The 12940-nt window shown below is 52.4% G+C and overlaps 1 protein-coding gene across 1 annotated transcript in view; it reads right to left on the reverse strand.

Annotated features, from left to right (window-relative positions):
- Nucleotides 1-12940, reverse strand: part of LOC144125626 (uncharacterized) — a 210576-nt gene that overhangs the window by 1583 nt on the left and 196053 nt on the right. The window contains exon 15 of the mRNA XM_077659194.1: nucleotides 5459-5614. Coding sequence (XP_077515320.1) covers nucleotides 5459-5614 — 156 coding nt within the window. The remainder of the gene's footprint in view (nucleotides 1-5458; nucleotides 5615-12940) is intronic.

Genomic DNA, 12940 nt, shown 5'->3' on the forward strand with positions numbered 1-12940 from the left:
TTGAGACCATTGAGGAGAGGGAACAAAAAGAAAAAGAGAAAAACGAGCGCGAACGTAAAGAGCAAAAAGAGAAAGACGAGCGCGAACGGAAAGAACAAAAAGAGAAAGAGGAGCGCGAACGTAAAGAGCAAAAAGAGAAAGAAGAGCGCGACCGTCAACACGCTTTGGAAATGAAGCGTCTCGAGGTAGAGATGGAACGCGCTCGTAATGGAAGTCAGGCACACGGTGCAGGAGAACGGGTATCGTTCAAAATGACTGACCTGATGCGGCCGTTTAAGCTTGGAGAGGACATTGGTTTGTTCCTGGTTAACTTTGAGCGAACGTGCGAGAAGCAGGGGTTCTCTCGGGAAACGTGGCCACAGCGCTTGCTCACTTTGTTACCCGCCGAGGCGGCCGACGTAGTCGCTCGCTTGAAGAGAGAGGAGGCAGAGGATTTCGACCAAGTGAAATCAAGTCTGCTAAAAAAGTACAGGCTGTCAGCGGAGGCGTTCCGTCGGAAGTTTCGGGAAAATGAAAAAGGCAGAAATGAGTCATATACAGAGTTTGCCTACAGGCTTATGTCAAACATGCAGGAGTGGCTCAAAGAAGAGAAAGCGTTTGGTGACCACGAGAAAATTCTGCAGTGTTTCGGGCTGGAACAGTTTTATAGTCGGTTACCTGAGAACGTGCGGTACTGGGTCTTGGATAGGCCAGACGTTAGTACAGTGGCTAAAGCCGCCGAGCTAGCCGAGGAGTTTGTGACGCGTCGGGCTCGCGGAGCTAAGGACGGTCAAAAGGGTGAATTTGGCTCCAAGTCTGAGAGGCCGAAGTTCACACCCATGAGAGCAAGAGGGGACACGCGTAGTGCGGATGCGAGTGAAAGCAGTCCGACCGAACGTAAGGAGACGGCGGCAGCCGAAGCCGAACGCAGAAAGCGGTTCGAGGCGAGGCAAGCGCGCGTGTGTTATACGTGCCAGAAGCCGGGTCACTTTTCGGCGCAGTGTCCAGAAACAAAAACAAAAGTCGTTTTTTTGTCATTATGCAGCACTGACGAGAACATGAAGCTTCTCGAGCCTTACATGCGAGACTTCCTCGTGAACGGGAAAGAGTGCCGAGTGCTTCGTGATTCCGCAGCTACAATGGATGTAGTTCACCCCTCTTACGTAGAACCCGATATGTTCACGGGCGAGTGCGCATGGATCAAGCAAGCCGTGGAAGCTCACAGCGTGTGTCTGCCCATAGCAAAAGTGCTTATTGAAGGACCTTTCGGAGCAATTGAGACGGAGGCCGCAGTGTCATCTATGCTGCCCCCCCAGTACCCGTACCTATTTTCGAACCGGTCCGATCACCTCCTGCGCGAGAAGGGTCTTTTGTTTGGTGAGGCTAGCGTTCAGGCCTTAACCAGATCGAGAGTTCGGGAGCTCGCTGCAAAGGCGGTAGTTGCGGGGCCGACGTTGTCGAGCAATGAGAAAGGGTCGGAGGCGCAGCAAGCTGATATTCAGAGCACGTCCGAACTGAATAAAATTGAGCCTGTAGCGCTGAAGGCACCAGGTACTGGAGAGGAAATGCCCGACACGGGAAAATTAGAAGAGCTATCTGCAGATTTGCTCATCGCGCCTACGTCCGATGGACTTAATAGGTTGCTAAAAGTCAGCCGGTCGGCTTTGATAGCAGAGCAAAAAAAGGATGGCAGCCTAGAAAACATGCGCTGCAATGTCAAAGAAGGTATCGCCAAGAAAAATGTTCGTTTTGTGGAAAGAGGTGGGGTCCTGTACCGGAAGTATCTAGACCGCAGAGGAGTCGAGTTCGATCAGCTGATCGTGCCTCAGTGCTACCGTCAGGATCTGTTGCGCTTGTCGCATGGCGGTTCGTGGTCCGGTCACCTAGGAGTTAAGAAGACTAAGGACCGTCTCTTGCAAGAGTACTATTGGCCAGGGTGTTTTCGTGACGTAGAACACTTTGTGAGGACATGTGACACCTGTCAGCGGGTTGGCAAACCAGGGGACAAATCGAGGGCGCCGTTGAAGTTGGTACCTATCATTACGGAGCCTTTTAGACGGCTCGTTATTGATACAGTGGGACCTCTGCCGGTAACAGCCACGGGGTACAGACACATTTTGACTGTGATCTGCCCAGCGACAAAGTTCCCTGAAGCAGTGCCGCTTAAAGAACTCAGCTCAGTTGAGATAGTCAATGCACTACTGTCCCTATTTGCGCGAGTTGGTTTTCCTGCGGAAATCCAGTCAGATCAGGGCACAGTGTTTACCAGCGCTTTGACGACAGCCTTTCTCGAAAGGTGTGGGGTAAAGCTGTTACACAGCTCAGTGTACCACCCACAGTCGAATTCCGTTGAGAAGCTCCACTCCGTCATGAAGCGCGTGTTGAGAGCATTGTGTTTTGAGCAACAAAGTGATTGGGAGCTGTGTCTGCCTGGGGTGATGTTTGCATTAAGGACCGCGCCGCATGCGGCTACGGGGTTTTCGCCAGCTGAGCTGGTGTACGGTCGCTCGCTGCGGTCTCCGCTTCGCATGCTTCGAGACTCGTGGGAAGGCAGGGGCGACGACCCAGTCGTGGTCGAGTACGTGCTTAGTCTCCTCGAACGCTTAAGAAGGGCACAGGAGTTGTCAGGTGAAGCAATGGCAAAGGCCCAGCAGAGGGCCAAGGTTTATTATGATCGGACAGCCAGGGCCCGTCGTTTTGAGGTGGGCGATGAGGTAATGGTATTGCGCACATCGCTAAAAAACAAACTCGACGTGCAGTGGGAGGGCCCAGCACGGATTGTTCAAAAACTGTCGGATGTTAACTACGTGGTGAGTCTGCCAGGAAAGCGGAAAGCACAGCAAGTTTACCACTGTAATCTGCTCAAACCCTATAGACAACGGGAAGCAGTGGTGTGTATGATGGTAAACGTTCCCGAAGAGCTTCCGGTCGAGCTTCCGGGACTAGGCTCAGTGACGAACAGGGAAGACACTGATCAGGTCATTAGTGACTTACTCAGTAAAGTACCGCTGTCGCCTGAGCAGAAAACCGAACTTCACCAACTCTTACAAGAGTTTCAAGGTCAGTTCTCTGAGAGGCCTGGTAGGACTTCTGTCCTTACTCATGATATAGAACTTACCTCCCCAGAGCCAGTACGATCCAAGGCGTACCGGGTGTCACCCCGCCAGCGCGATATTATGGAGGCTGAGGTAAAGAAAATGCTACAGCTCGGTGTTATTGAGGCGGGTGAGAGTGATTATACCTCCCCCTTGATTTTAGTTGAGGTACCTGGCAAGGAACCTCGTCCTTGCGTCGACTACCGCAGGCTCAATTCCATCACTAAGGATCAAATTTATCCGATCCCTAACATCGAGGAGCGCCTTGAGAAAGTTAGTAGCGCTCAGTTTATTTCCACCCTAGATCTTGTCAGGGGTTATTGGCAGGTTCCACTTACAGAAGAGGCTAGTAGGTATGCGGCGTTCATTTCACCAATGGGAACATTCCGTCCTAAAGTTTTGAGTTTTGGTTTGAAGAACGCGCCATACTGCTTTTCAAGCCTCATGGACAAAGTGTTGCGGGGACAGGAAGAATTTGCTTTACCGTATTTAGACGACGTAGCGATATTCTCCGCATCCTGGTCTGAGCATATGGCACACTTGCGGGCAGTGCTAACCCGCCTGCGCGAAGCGGGCTTGACAGTCAAGGCTCCCAAGTGCCAATTAGCACAGGCCGAGGTTGTCTACCTCGGTCACGTGATTGGACAGGGTCGTCGCCGCCCCTCTGAAATAAAGGTGGCCGCTGTGCGAGACTTCCCGCAACCGCGCACGAAGACCGATATTCGGTCGTTCTTAGGTGTCGCCGGCTACTATCAGAGGTACATCCCCAGGTACTCCGATATCGCGGCTCCCCTGACGGATGCTCTAAGAAAAACAGAGCCCCAAACAGTCGTCTGGAGCGAGACAAAGGAGAGAGCTTTTAGCGCCCTAAAGAGCGCCCTAACAAGCCAGCCTGTGCTACGATCGCCAGACTACACAAAAGGGTTCGTTGTTCAGTGCGATGCTAGTGAGCGAGGCATGGGCGTTGTACTGTGCCAAAGGGACAATGGAGAAGTGGAACACCCCGTCCTGTATGCTAGTCGTAAGCTGACCTGTCGTGAGCAGGCGTACAGCGCCACCGAGAAAGAGTGTGCGTGTCTCGTGTGGGCCGTTCAGAAATTGTCATGCTACCTAGCCGGCTCGAGGTTTATCATTGAGACGGATCACTGCCCTCTCCAATGGCTGCAGACCATATCTCCCAAAAATGGCCGCCTCCTGCGCTGGAGCCTCGCTTTGCAACAATATTCCTTTGAGGTGCGTTACAAAAAGGGGAGTCTCAACGGTAACGCCGATGGCTTAAGTCGAAGCCCCTAACGTAGGAATCCGCCTCAAAGTTGTTGGTTACTGATGTTTTCTTCCTGAGGCAGGATTTTTAACATATTGCTTTTGTTTAGTGTTTCAAAGTGATTATGTGCTTTCTTGTGCAATTTTCCAATTTGTGGACGCGTTCTGAGTGCTGCTTGACTACTGTATGGAACTAGGCAGTAGTATAAAAGGGGAAAGAGCCTGGCAGAACTTAGTGAGGGTTGTCTCGTGCTTGCTGACTGAGCGGTTGCGTTTCGGCGTAGTTCTAACGCTTGCTGGGAACGAGCACAAAAATGGCAACTCTCCTGAAGTGACTTTGCAGTGCCCTGTGTGATCCTGAACCTGAGAACGAGGCCTTCTCTGTGCGCTGCGCTCAAGCAACGTCGAGGGACGACCGGTTTCGTTTACAAGCATCATCGAGCGACATCCCTCTGGACAGCGGATGCAGTCCCCTGACCATCGGGATCTCCTTCTCCCGGCGGGGCGGTCTGTTACGTCTCGCCTACAACGCGCGGTATAGCCGGCGCGGATGCAACGGACGCCGCGGCTTCGTTCATCGCGGCCGCATCGTCTCCCGCCAAGCGCGTCCAGGCAGGTTTCAGTGCCTCGTGTCGTCGTGCGTGCGTGTGTGTGTGTGTGCATGCTGGTGCCCACGCTTGTCAAAGCGCGGCAGCCGGGGAGAGAAGCTCCGCAACTGGGAGGCGAGGAGGTCTGACCGGCGCCGGCCAGGCGGACGCGCCCGTCACGCCTGAACATGTTCAAGCGTCGCCGTATCGGATGACTCTTCCCAAGCCGTTCCCTCTTGCCCTCGACTCCGAGGGTATAAAGGGGGCTGCCCCGGACGCCAAGGAGAGCCTTCGATTCCTTCCTTCGAGTAACGTGGTCGCCCTGACCGGCTGCTCTTTTGCGATGCCAGAATAAACAAGTTGTTCTGTTGCCAGTCGACTCATCCTTTGCCGGGACCTTCGGATGTTTCCAGCTTTGCCCCAGGCCGCCAGGCCAACGCTACCCTTGGGGCTTGCAACCCAGATGCAACAGTCTGCGTTCAGTTATCCCTCAAGTTTGGTACGCGACTGCACACGGTCTGCGGGTAGCCGGACCTTTTCTGGACCGGCCGGGCCAGCACCGGATAGACCATGTGAAGCGACGTGCAAACGTGCTCCACGGGGGTCTCGCTGCAGGCTGGGTGCCGAGCCACAGGATTTCCGGCCACACACAGGTTGTGGCAGTCCTCTTGGCGCTCGAACAGCGCCAGCCTGCGACGGGAAAATTAGTATTAGATATTGGTAGGTTCCATACCCTTACAAAAATGGTCTATAGACAGTCTATAGACTTCTTATAGACTATCTTTTTCCTAAAAGATGTCACTTTTGTTTATTCATAGTCTGTTGCCTGTCTATAGACATAAGTCTACTAAAGTGTATGCCCTAAATCTATAGATTGTCTATAGACTGTCTATAGAATTTGTATTGTCTATAGACAGTTCTCTAGGGTTTGTCTATAGAGAGTCTATAACACTTTAAAGAGAGAAGTTTATGGACATGTAGTCTATATACTGTTTAAAGAAATTTTTGTAAGGTTACGCGTCAAGGCCACACTGTGGACTATGAAACACTTGCTAGTGGAGGACTCCCTGTTATTATCGAGCATATGGGATCAACGAAAATCTCAGTGGCCCGGAGTTTTTTACTTTTGCTTCAACTGCAGTGTGACTGCCACGGATGTCACTCAATCTCGGGCTCAGAAGCCGAATACCGTCGCCTTGAGCCACAGCAAAGTCAGACATCACGGTAGCCGACCCTTGCGAAGAGCGCAGCAAAACAAAATCGTTAATGCTGAAATTGTGTCTACGAAAAGGCAGCGTTGCGGTAGCGCATGAAAAATGGCGCATTGCAGCAACACAGCTCGTGAGGCAGACATTAGTCGATATTCAAGACAGAAAAGTAAGCAAATATGTGGAGCAACGTCCCAGTTAAACGAGGGATAAAAGGCTTGAAATGGAATACAAAGCTCCACATACATGTATCTGGAACACGTACAGACAGCTCGCGAGTACCGACCTAATTGATGGATTCACTCCTCGGCGTCGCTGCACGACAGAGACGCCCAACTCCGCTGGATGTTCAGCGTCCTAACATTGCGTGTAGGCATGTTGGGGCATCACTGAACTGGATCAAAAGAACCCCTTGCAAGAAGCGTAAATTTCCGTTAATGCATTGCTGGGCCATACATATACTCGGGTGTCAAAGATGACACCGAGCTGAATGTTCAGATGACCATAGATCTGCTCGCATTTGCATACAGTGTTATCTGTGATTTACGTTGAGAGCAAATACACTTTCACCGCCACCTGCTATAGCACAACGAAAACCAGAAGAGAGAACTACAGGGGCTACATGAATCCCCACGTGAAATAAATTAGCCTTGCATTGTTTAGCAGTGCTGTGGAGAATTTAGATCGCGAAATATTTATGTAAAATTGGGGAAAAAGCTTGTTTTGATTCATTTATTCTCCTGGCAGCACCTGTCTAAAAACATGGCTGCATCTGCCAAAGTTATGGTTGCTGAAAAGCAAAAAGACACTTCTCTGCGAAACCAAATTTCTAGCAATAATGACTATTTTTCCGCATTTTTATTTCGAAAAAACAAATTGACAGGTGGCTGTTCGGACCCATGGTTATGTCTACTGAAGCGCCGAAACGCAAAACAAAGAAGAAGGGGCAGACGTTATGAGAATGGCGTGCAAACAGATACAAGCTAGCTCTCATAACAGTGAATTTTTTTGCATGCTAATTACAGCAGATATGCCAACAACTGCACAAATCACATCCCAAAAATGTTTAAGAGCTGCATGAGTTGCAAAACGGACGCTTAAAGCAAACAGTTGGCGCCTAGAATAAACAGTCTACATGGTTGTTTTTTGCATTAAACTCTTCGTGTTCACATCATATATCAAACTTTTAACTCGTTCATTATCTTCCATGCGCCACTTGTGCTATATCATGCAGCTTCCTTTTATATCACTTGCCTTTCGTAATCTCAATGTTAGCATGCGAATGGATATCGTTTATAAGGCTCAAGAATAACAATAGCAGCAGCATGCATGCTCACTAGTGTCGATTTCTCTTGACCAAATAAAGTCAATAAAGTTCAACAGCCTGTCAAGGCAGAGCTCGCACGGACCGTCATCAAGTGTTAAAAATAGTGACGTCCACCTTTTGACCAAGAAAACAAAAAAAGAGCGCAAAAAAGCATTCACTTAAATTCGCTTTGCGACACGGGCACAAATATCATACAGTGAAGAAGGCAAAGTGATCCTAAACATCCGAAACCTTGTTTAAATTATCAAGCGGGCCGTTTTCTCGCAACCATAATTGTGCTATAGGCACATACCCACCGGCGGACACCCATCGGTAACAATGGGTATGTAGCGCCCCTCGCGCCGCGATGGGCTCGCAGGCCATGGCACGCGGCGCCGGACAAGAAACAGGAAGTAGGGCATGGCCGCCGCCGCCCGAGCCGCGCAAATAAACAGTTCGAACCTCAACGCTGTCGGAGCTGGTTCTTCCCCGCCTTAGCTCCGACAGATTTCACGACCCGGCGTCGAACACGCAACCCCATCCTCCATGGATTGCGCTGGCTCTTCCGCCCTACCTACCGGCGGCGACACGCCCCAGAACGCTTAGCCTCTCGGTGCTTTGGTGGCCGCGTCCCAGCCAGTCAACCTACCGCCATTTTGGCCCAATAACCCCCGCGCCTGGCTCCAGCAGGTTGAGGCGCATTTCCAGCTGCGACGTATCACCAGCCAGGAGACCAAGTTCCTCCAGCTCGTGTCGTCCTTGTCTTCTGACGTCGCTGAGGTCATAGTGGACGTTATCAGCTCCCCGGACTCGGCTCGACCCTTCGACACGTTGAAGGCGGCTATCATCGACCGCAAGTCAGCGTCCGAGCGCAGCAAACTCCAGCAGCTCCTCAGCGCTATACACAGCTTGGTGAAAGCCGCCCTTCGCCGCTCTTCCGTCGCATGCGCCAGCTTCTGGGAGACTCCGCTGCTCAGCACGACCCGCTTCTGCGTGAGTTTTTCCTTCAGCGTCTTCCCCAACACATGGTCCCCATCCTCGCAGCTGGGGGTGATGTTTCATTAGACAAGCTCGCTGAACTCGCTGACCGTGTTGCGGACTACTCACGGCTCCCCAACGTCAGCTCGGTGGTCAGTCCGCCTCCAACTACTGCCGCAAATTCCCAGCTTGCCAGCATCGAATGTCGACTTGATGCTCTTGCCAGGCGGCTCGATGTCCTCGCGCCTTTGCCGCGCCGTTCTCCGCTTGGGTTCAGGCCACGCCGCCGCTCCCCGGAATCCCAACCATACGACGCGCGGCCAGCCACCTCGCCCTAGGCTGTCTGCTGGTACCACCGTATTTTCGGCAGCTCTGCCCTCAAGTGCACACACCCGTGCTCTTGGTCGGGAAGCCTTGCGACCGGGCACCGACGGTGGCAAGTGGTGCTGGTGGACGGACATGCCGCCTCTTTTACGTCTCGTGCAAGATTACTGGCACTCGTTTCCTGGTCGAAACGGGAGCACAAGTCAGCGTCATAGCGGCCTCTTGGGCAGATCGCCGTCGCAACGAACAGGCCTCCCCGCTCCAAGCGATAAATAACTTCCATTCCCCATTCGCACATACGGCCAACCGTCCCTGACGCTTAACCTCGGACTTCACCGCACGTTTCGCTGGATCTTCATTATCGCTGACGTCTCGCAAGCTGTTCTCGGCGCGGTCTTCCTCAGTTTCTTCATACCTAGCCGTCGACATGCAAACTCATCGCCTCATAGACCTCAGCACGCACCTATTCGTCAACGGCCGGCGTATTCTCCAACACTGCGGCGATGGGGCTTCGCACTCTCGTCCCTGTTTCGCCGAATGCGAAAGTTCTGGCTGATTTTCCCAACCTCACAAAGCTGCATACCAGAGAGTCACCGGTGAAGCACTCGATCACTCACCACATCGTGACTCTGGGACCTCCGGTGTTTGCTCGCCCTCGCCGTTTGTCGGGAGAACGCCTCGCTATCGCTCGCCGCGAGTTCGAACACATGCTGGAGCTCGGCATAGTACGCCCTTCCTCCAGCAACTGGGCATCGCCACTCCACATGGTGCCAAAGAAAGATCCGGGCGACTGGAGACCATGTGGAAATTACCGCGCCCTCAATGCTCACACTTTACCAGACCACTATCCACTTCCCCACATACAGGACTTAACATCAAATCTGGCTGGATGCACGATCTTCTCTAAAATTGACATAGTGAAGGCTTATCATCAAATTCCTGCGGAGCCCGCTGATATTCCGAAGACGGCCATTACCACACCGTTCGGCCTCTTTGAGTACGTGCGGATGCCTTTTGGCTTGCGCAACGCCGCACAGACTTTTCAGCGAGCTATAAACGAGGTTACGCGAGGCCTCGACTTCGTGTTCGCTTACATCGATGATCTCCTCGTAGCAAGTTCATCCGGTCCTGAGCATGAAGCTCGTCTGCGCGCCCTCTTCCACCGACAGGATGAATATGGGCTCGTAATCAACCCGAACAAGTGCCTCTTTGGCGTCGCTACAATTGAGTTCCTCGGCCACCTTGTCACTACACAGGGAATTCAGCCTCTAGAGAGCAAAGTCAAATCCATTCAATATTTTCCCGCCCCCACGTCACTCAAGAAGCTCAGAGAATTCTTGGGCCTCCGGAACTTTCATCGCCGCTTTCTCCCGAAGTGCGCCCCTTTCCTGAAGCCTCTGACTGATCTTTTGGCTAAGAAAAAAGATTCTGCTGCACCACTTGAGTTGAATGAGGACGCTGCCACTGCATTTGCTGCTGCCAAGAAGGCGCTCGCAGACGCGACTTTGCCAATACATCCAGCTCCTGATGCTCCACTGCGCCTCGTCACCGACGCCTCGAGCATTGCCGTCGGCGCAGTTCTCAAGCAGCACGTCTCTAGTTGGCAGCCCCTCGGTTTTTGTCCCAAAAGCTGAAGCCACCTGAGACTAAATACAGCGCCTTCGGTCGAGAATTGTTCGCTGTGTACCTCGCCATCAAGCACTTTCGCCACCTCCTGTAGGGCCGGGACTTTCACGTCATCACGGACCACAAGCCCTTGACGTTAGCGTTCCAAAGGAACCACAGCACCTACACTGCACGCGAGATCCGTTAACTGTGTTTTATCTTCGAGTGTACAGTGGATCTCCGTCACGTCCATGGCCCAATAATGCTGCTGCTGATGCGCTTTCCCGAGTTAGTGCCATAGCGTCCGAATCACCAGTAAACATGAATAAGCTAGTGGCTGCACAGCGCAATGATCGAGAGCTGCAACGTCTTCGCTCCTCATCCACGTCCCTGTCCTTCGCCCACTGTCCACTGCCGTTTTCCTCCCAGTTCATTACGTGCGAGACAACCACTGGTCCAAAGGTCCTTTTGCCAACTGCATTTTACCCCACAAGAGCCAAGCGCCAGGCTTGGGGAATCTTGTGCCCATTCGAAAACCGGTGGGTCACTGGCGACACTGGAAATTGAACCGAGCACCTCCCGAATGCGAGGCGGATGCTCTACGTGAATGCCATCGATTCGGGCAATTGGTCTTAGCCGCAATTGGCCACGAAAATAACTGCAAATGACGTGTCAATTCGTGTGCGTGCGTGTGCGTGTGTGTGTGTGTGTGCGCGCGCGCGCGCGTCGTATTTACGTAAATCGTACTTGGCACTGCCCCGCTTGCTGAGATCCGCGCGCATAACAACGTCGCTGGGGAGTGAAACCTTGGACTAAGTATAGTACCCTCTGTCTGAGAAGTCTGCCCAAATACCTGGCGCAACGGAACTCGCTCCGCCGTATGGGATCAATTGCTTGCAGAGTTTCACCTCTGACTCGCCGTTTATAACAACTCAGCTATGTAAAATTTCAGCAGTATATCTAGCAATACCCGGTGCGTGTGATGGCAGTATTCTTAAAGCATGTGAGAGAACAAAATATGTGTTCACATCAGCACATGACAAATTCGTCACAAAGAGCAAAACGGAACTCTCAATGCTTCTAAGCGCTGCTGGTCTAGCATCACTTTTTTTTATCTAGACTCCAGGACATAAGAGCACGCGTCAGTGTTGGTTGAGAGCAGAGGCAGCTAAATGAAATTCGCAATGTACATTGCGAATTTGCATTTTAATTTTTATCGCGCTGTTTACATTATAGACATTAAGACCTCACTAAACCTACCGAGAAACACCCCGAACGACAAGCTACTACAGCTGGGAGTCCACAACACCTTCGAGGAGTTGGCGGCGGCCCAGCTGAACGCACAGCTAGAACGACTAGAACTTACAGAAACAGGCAGGCAACTCCTGAGAAGACTTGGCCACAGAGTGGAAACCACAGCTGATCCGGACGAGAACATTCCGGACGAAATCCGGCAAACCCTCAGAATCTGCCCACTGCCGCGCAACATAGACCCCAACCTACACGCGGCCAGAAGACAAGCAAGAGCAGAATACGTGGAGAGACACCTAGCCGCGCAGGAAAACACGGTGTACACGGACGCAGGACTATATCCGAGGGATAGACGCAACAACATCACGAGAGTGGCGGTGGCGGTCGTAGACCACACGGGCGACACGATCAGCTGCGCATCCGCGAGAGGACGTACGGTGGCAGAAGGGGAAGAGATCGCTGTGGCGCTTGCAGCGGTCGAAGGCTACCGCAGAAACAAGCCACAGATTATAATAACGGACTCCAAAACGGCCTGCAGACGATATCAGCAAGGAAGGATCTGCAGGGAGGCCCTACGCATCCTCCTCGGCGCGAGAGCCTCGGGATTCAAAGCGAAGCAAAAGGTCTTCTGGGTACCGGCACACACCGGAGTCGAGGGCAACTCGAGGGCTGACAGCCAGGTTCGCGAGATCACGCACCGAGCCTTGCTGACGGAGGACCTCGAGAACCCCTCGATGGTGGACCCGACGTACGCATACATCCTAAATCACTACAGAGGCTGCAGGCTCAAGTACCCCCCGCCCCACAAACTCCTCACACAGCAAGAAGCGGTCAGCTGGAGGAGGCTGCAGACTGGCACCTTCTTTAACTTACACGTCCTAAGCAAAATGTTCCCCACCCAGTACAGCGACAGCTGCCCCTGGTGCGGGGACGTCCCGACACTTTACCACGTCACATGGGAGTGTAAACACAATTACACCTTCCACAAACAGACTAACCCGAGTGCGGAGCAATGGGAGGGCCTGCTCACCAGCAGCGAGCTCACCGCCCAAAGGGCATTGGTGCAGCACGCGTGCGAGGTGGCCAGGACCAGTGGAGCCCTGGAATGAGGGACCACCCTTGCTAAGGAGCCCCCGACGGCGGCGGCGGCTGCGGCAAGCGCCAAGACGCAGCTGCAAGGAGACTCTCCGGAACTGACCAAAAGAATTCAATAAAGTTTTTCATTCATTCATTCATTCATTCATTCATTCATTCATTCATTCATTCATTCATTCATTCATTCATTCATAACTAGTTAGGCGCTTAACAAATTTCTGACTATTAACTTTTTAACTGTTGCAGTTA

The sequence above is a fragment of the Amblyomma americanum genome, chromosome 3 (assembly GCF_052857255.1).
Source record: "Amblyomma americanum isolate KBUSLIRL-KWMA chromosome 3, ASM5285725v1, whole genome shotgun sequence".
In the NCBI taxonomy this organism is placed as follows: domain Eukaryota; kingdom Metazoa; phylum Arthropoda; class Arachnida; order Ixodida; family Ixodidae; genus Amblyomma; species Amblyomma americanum.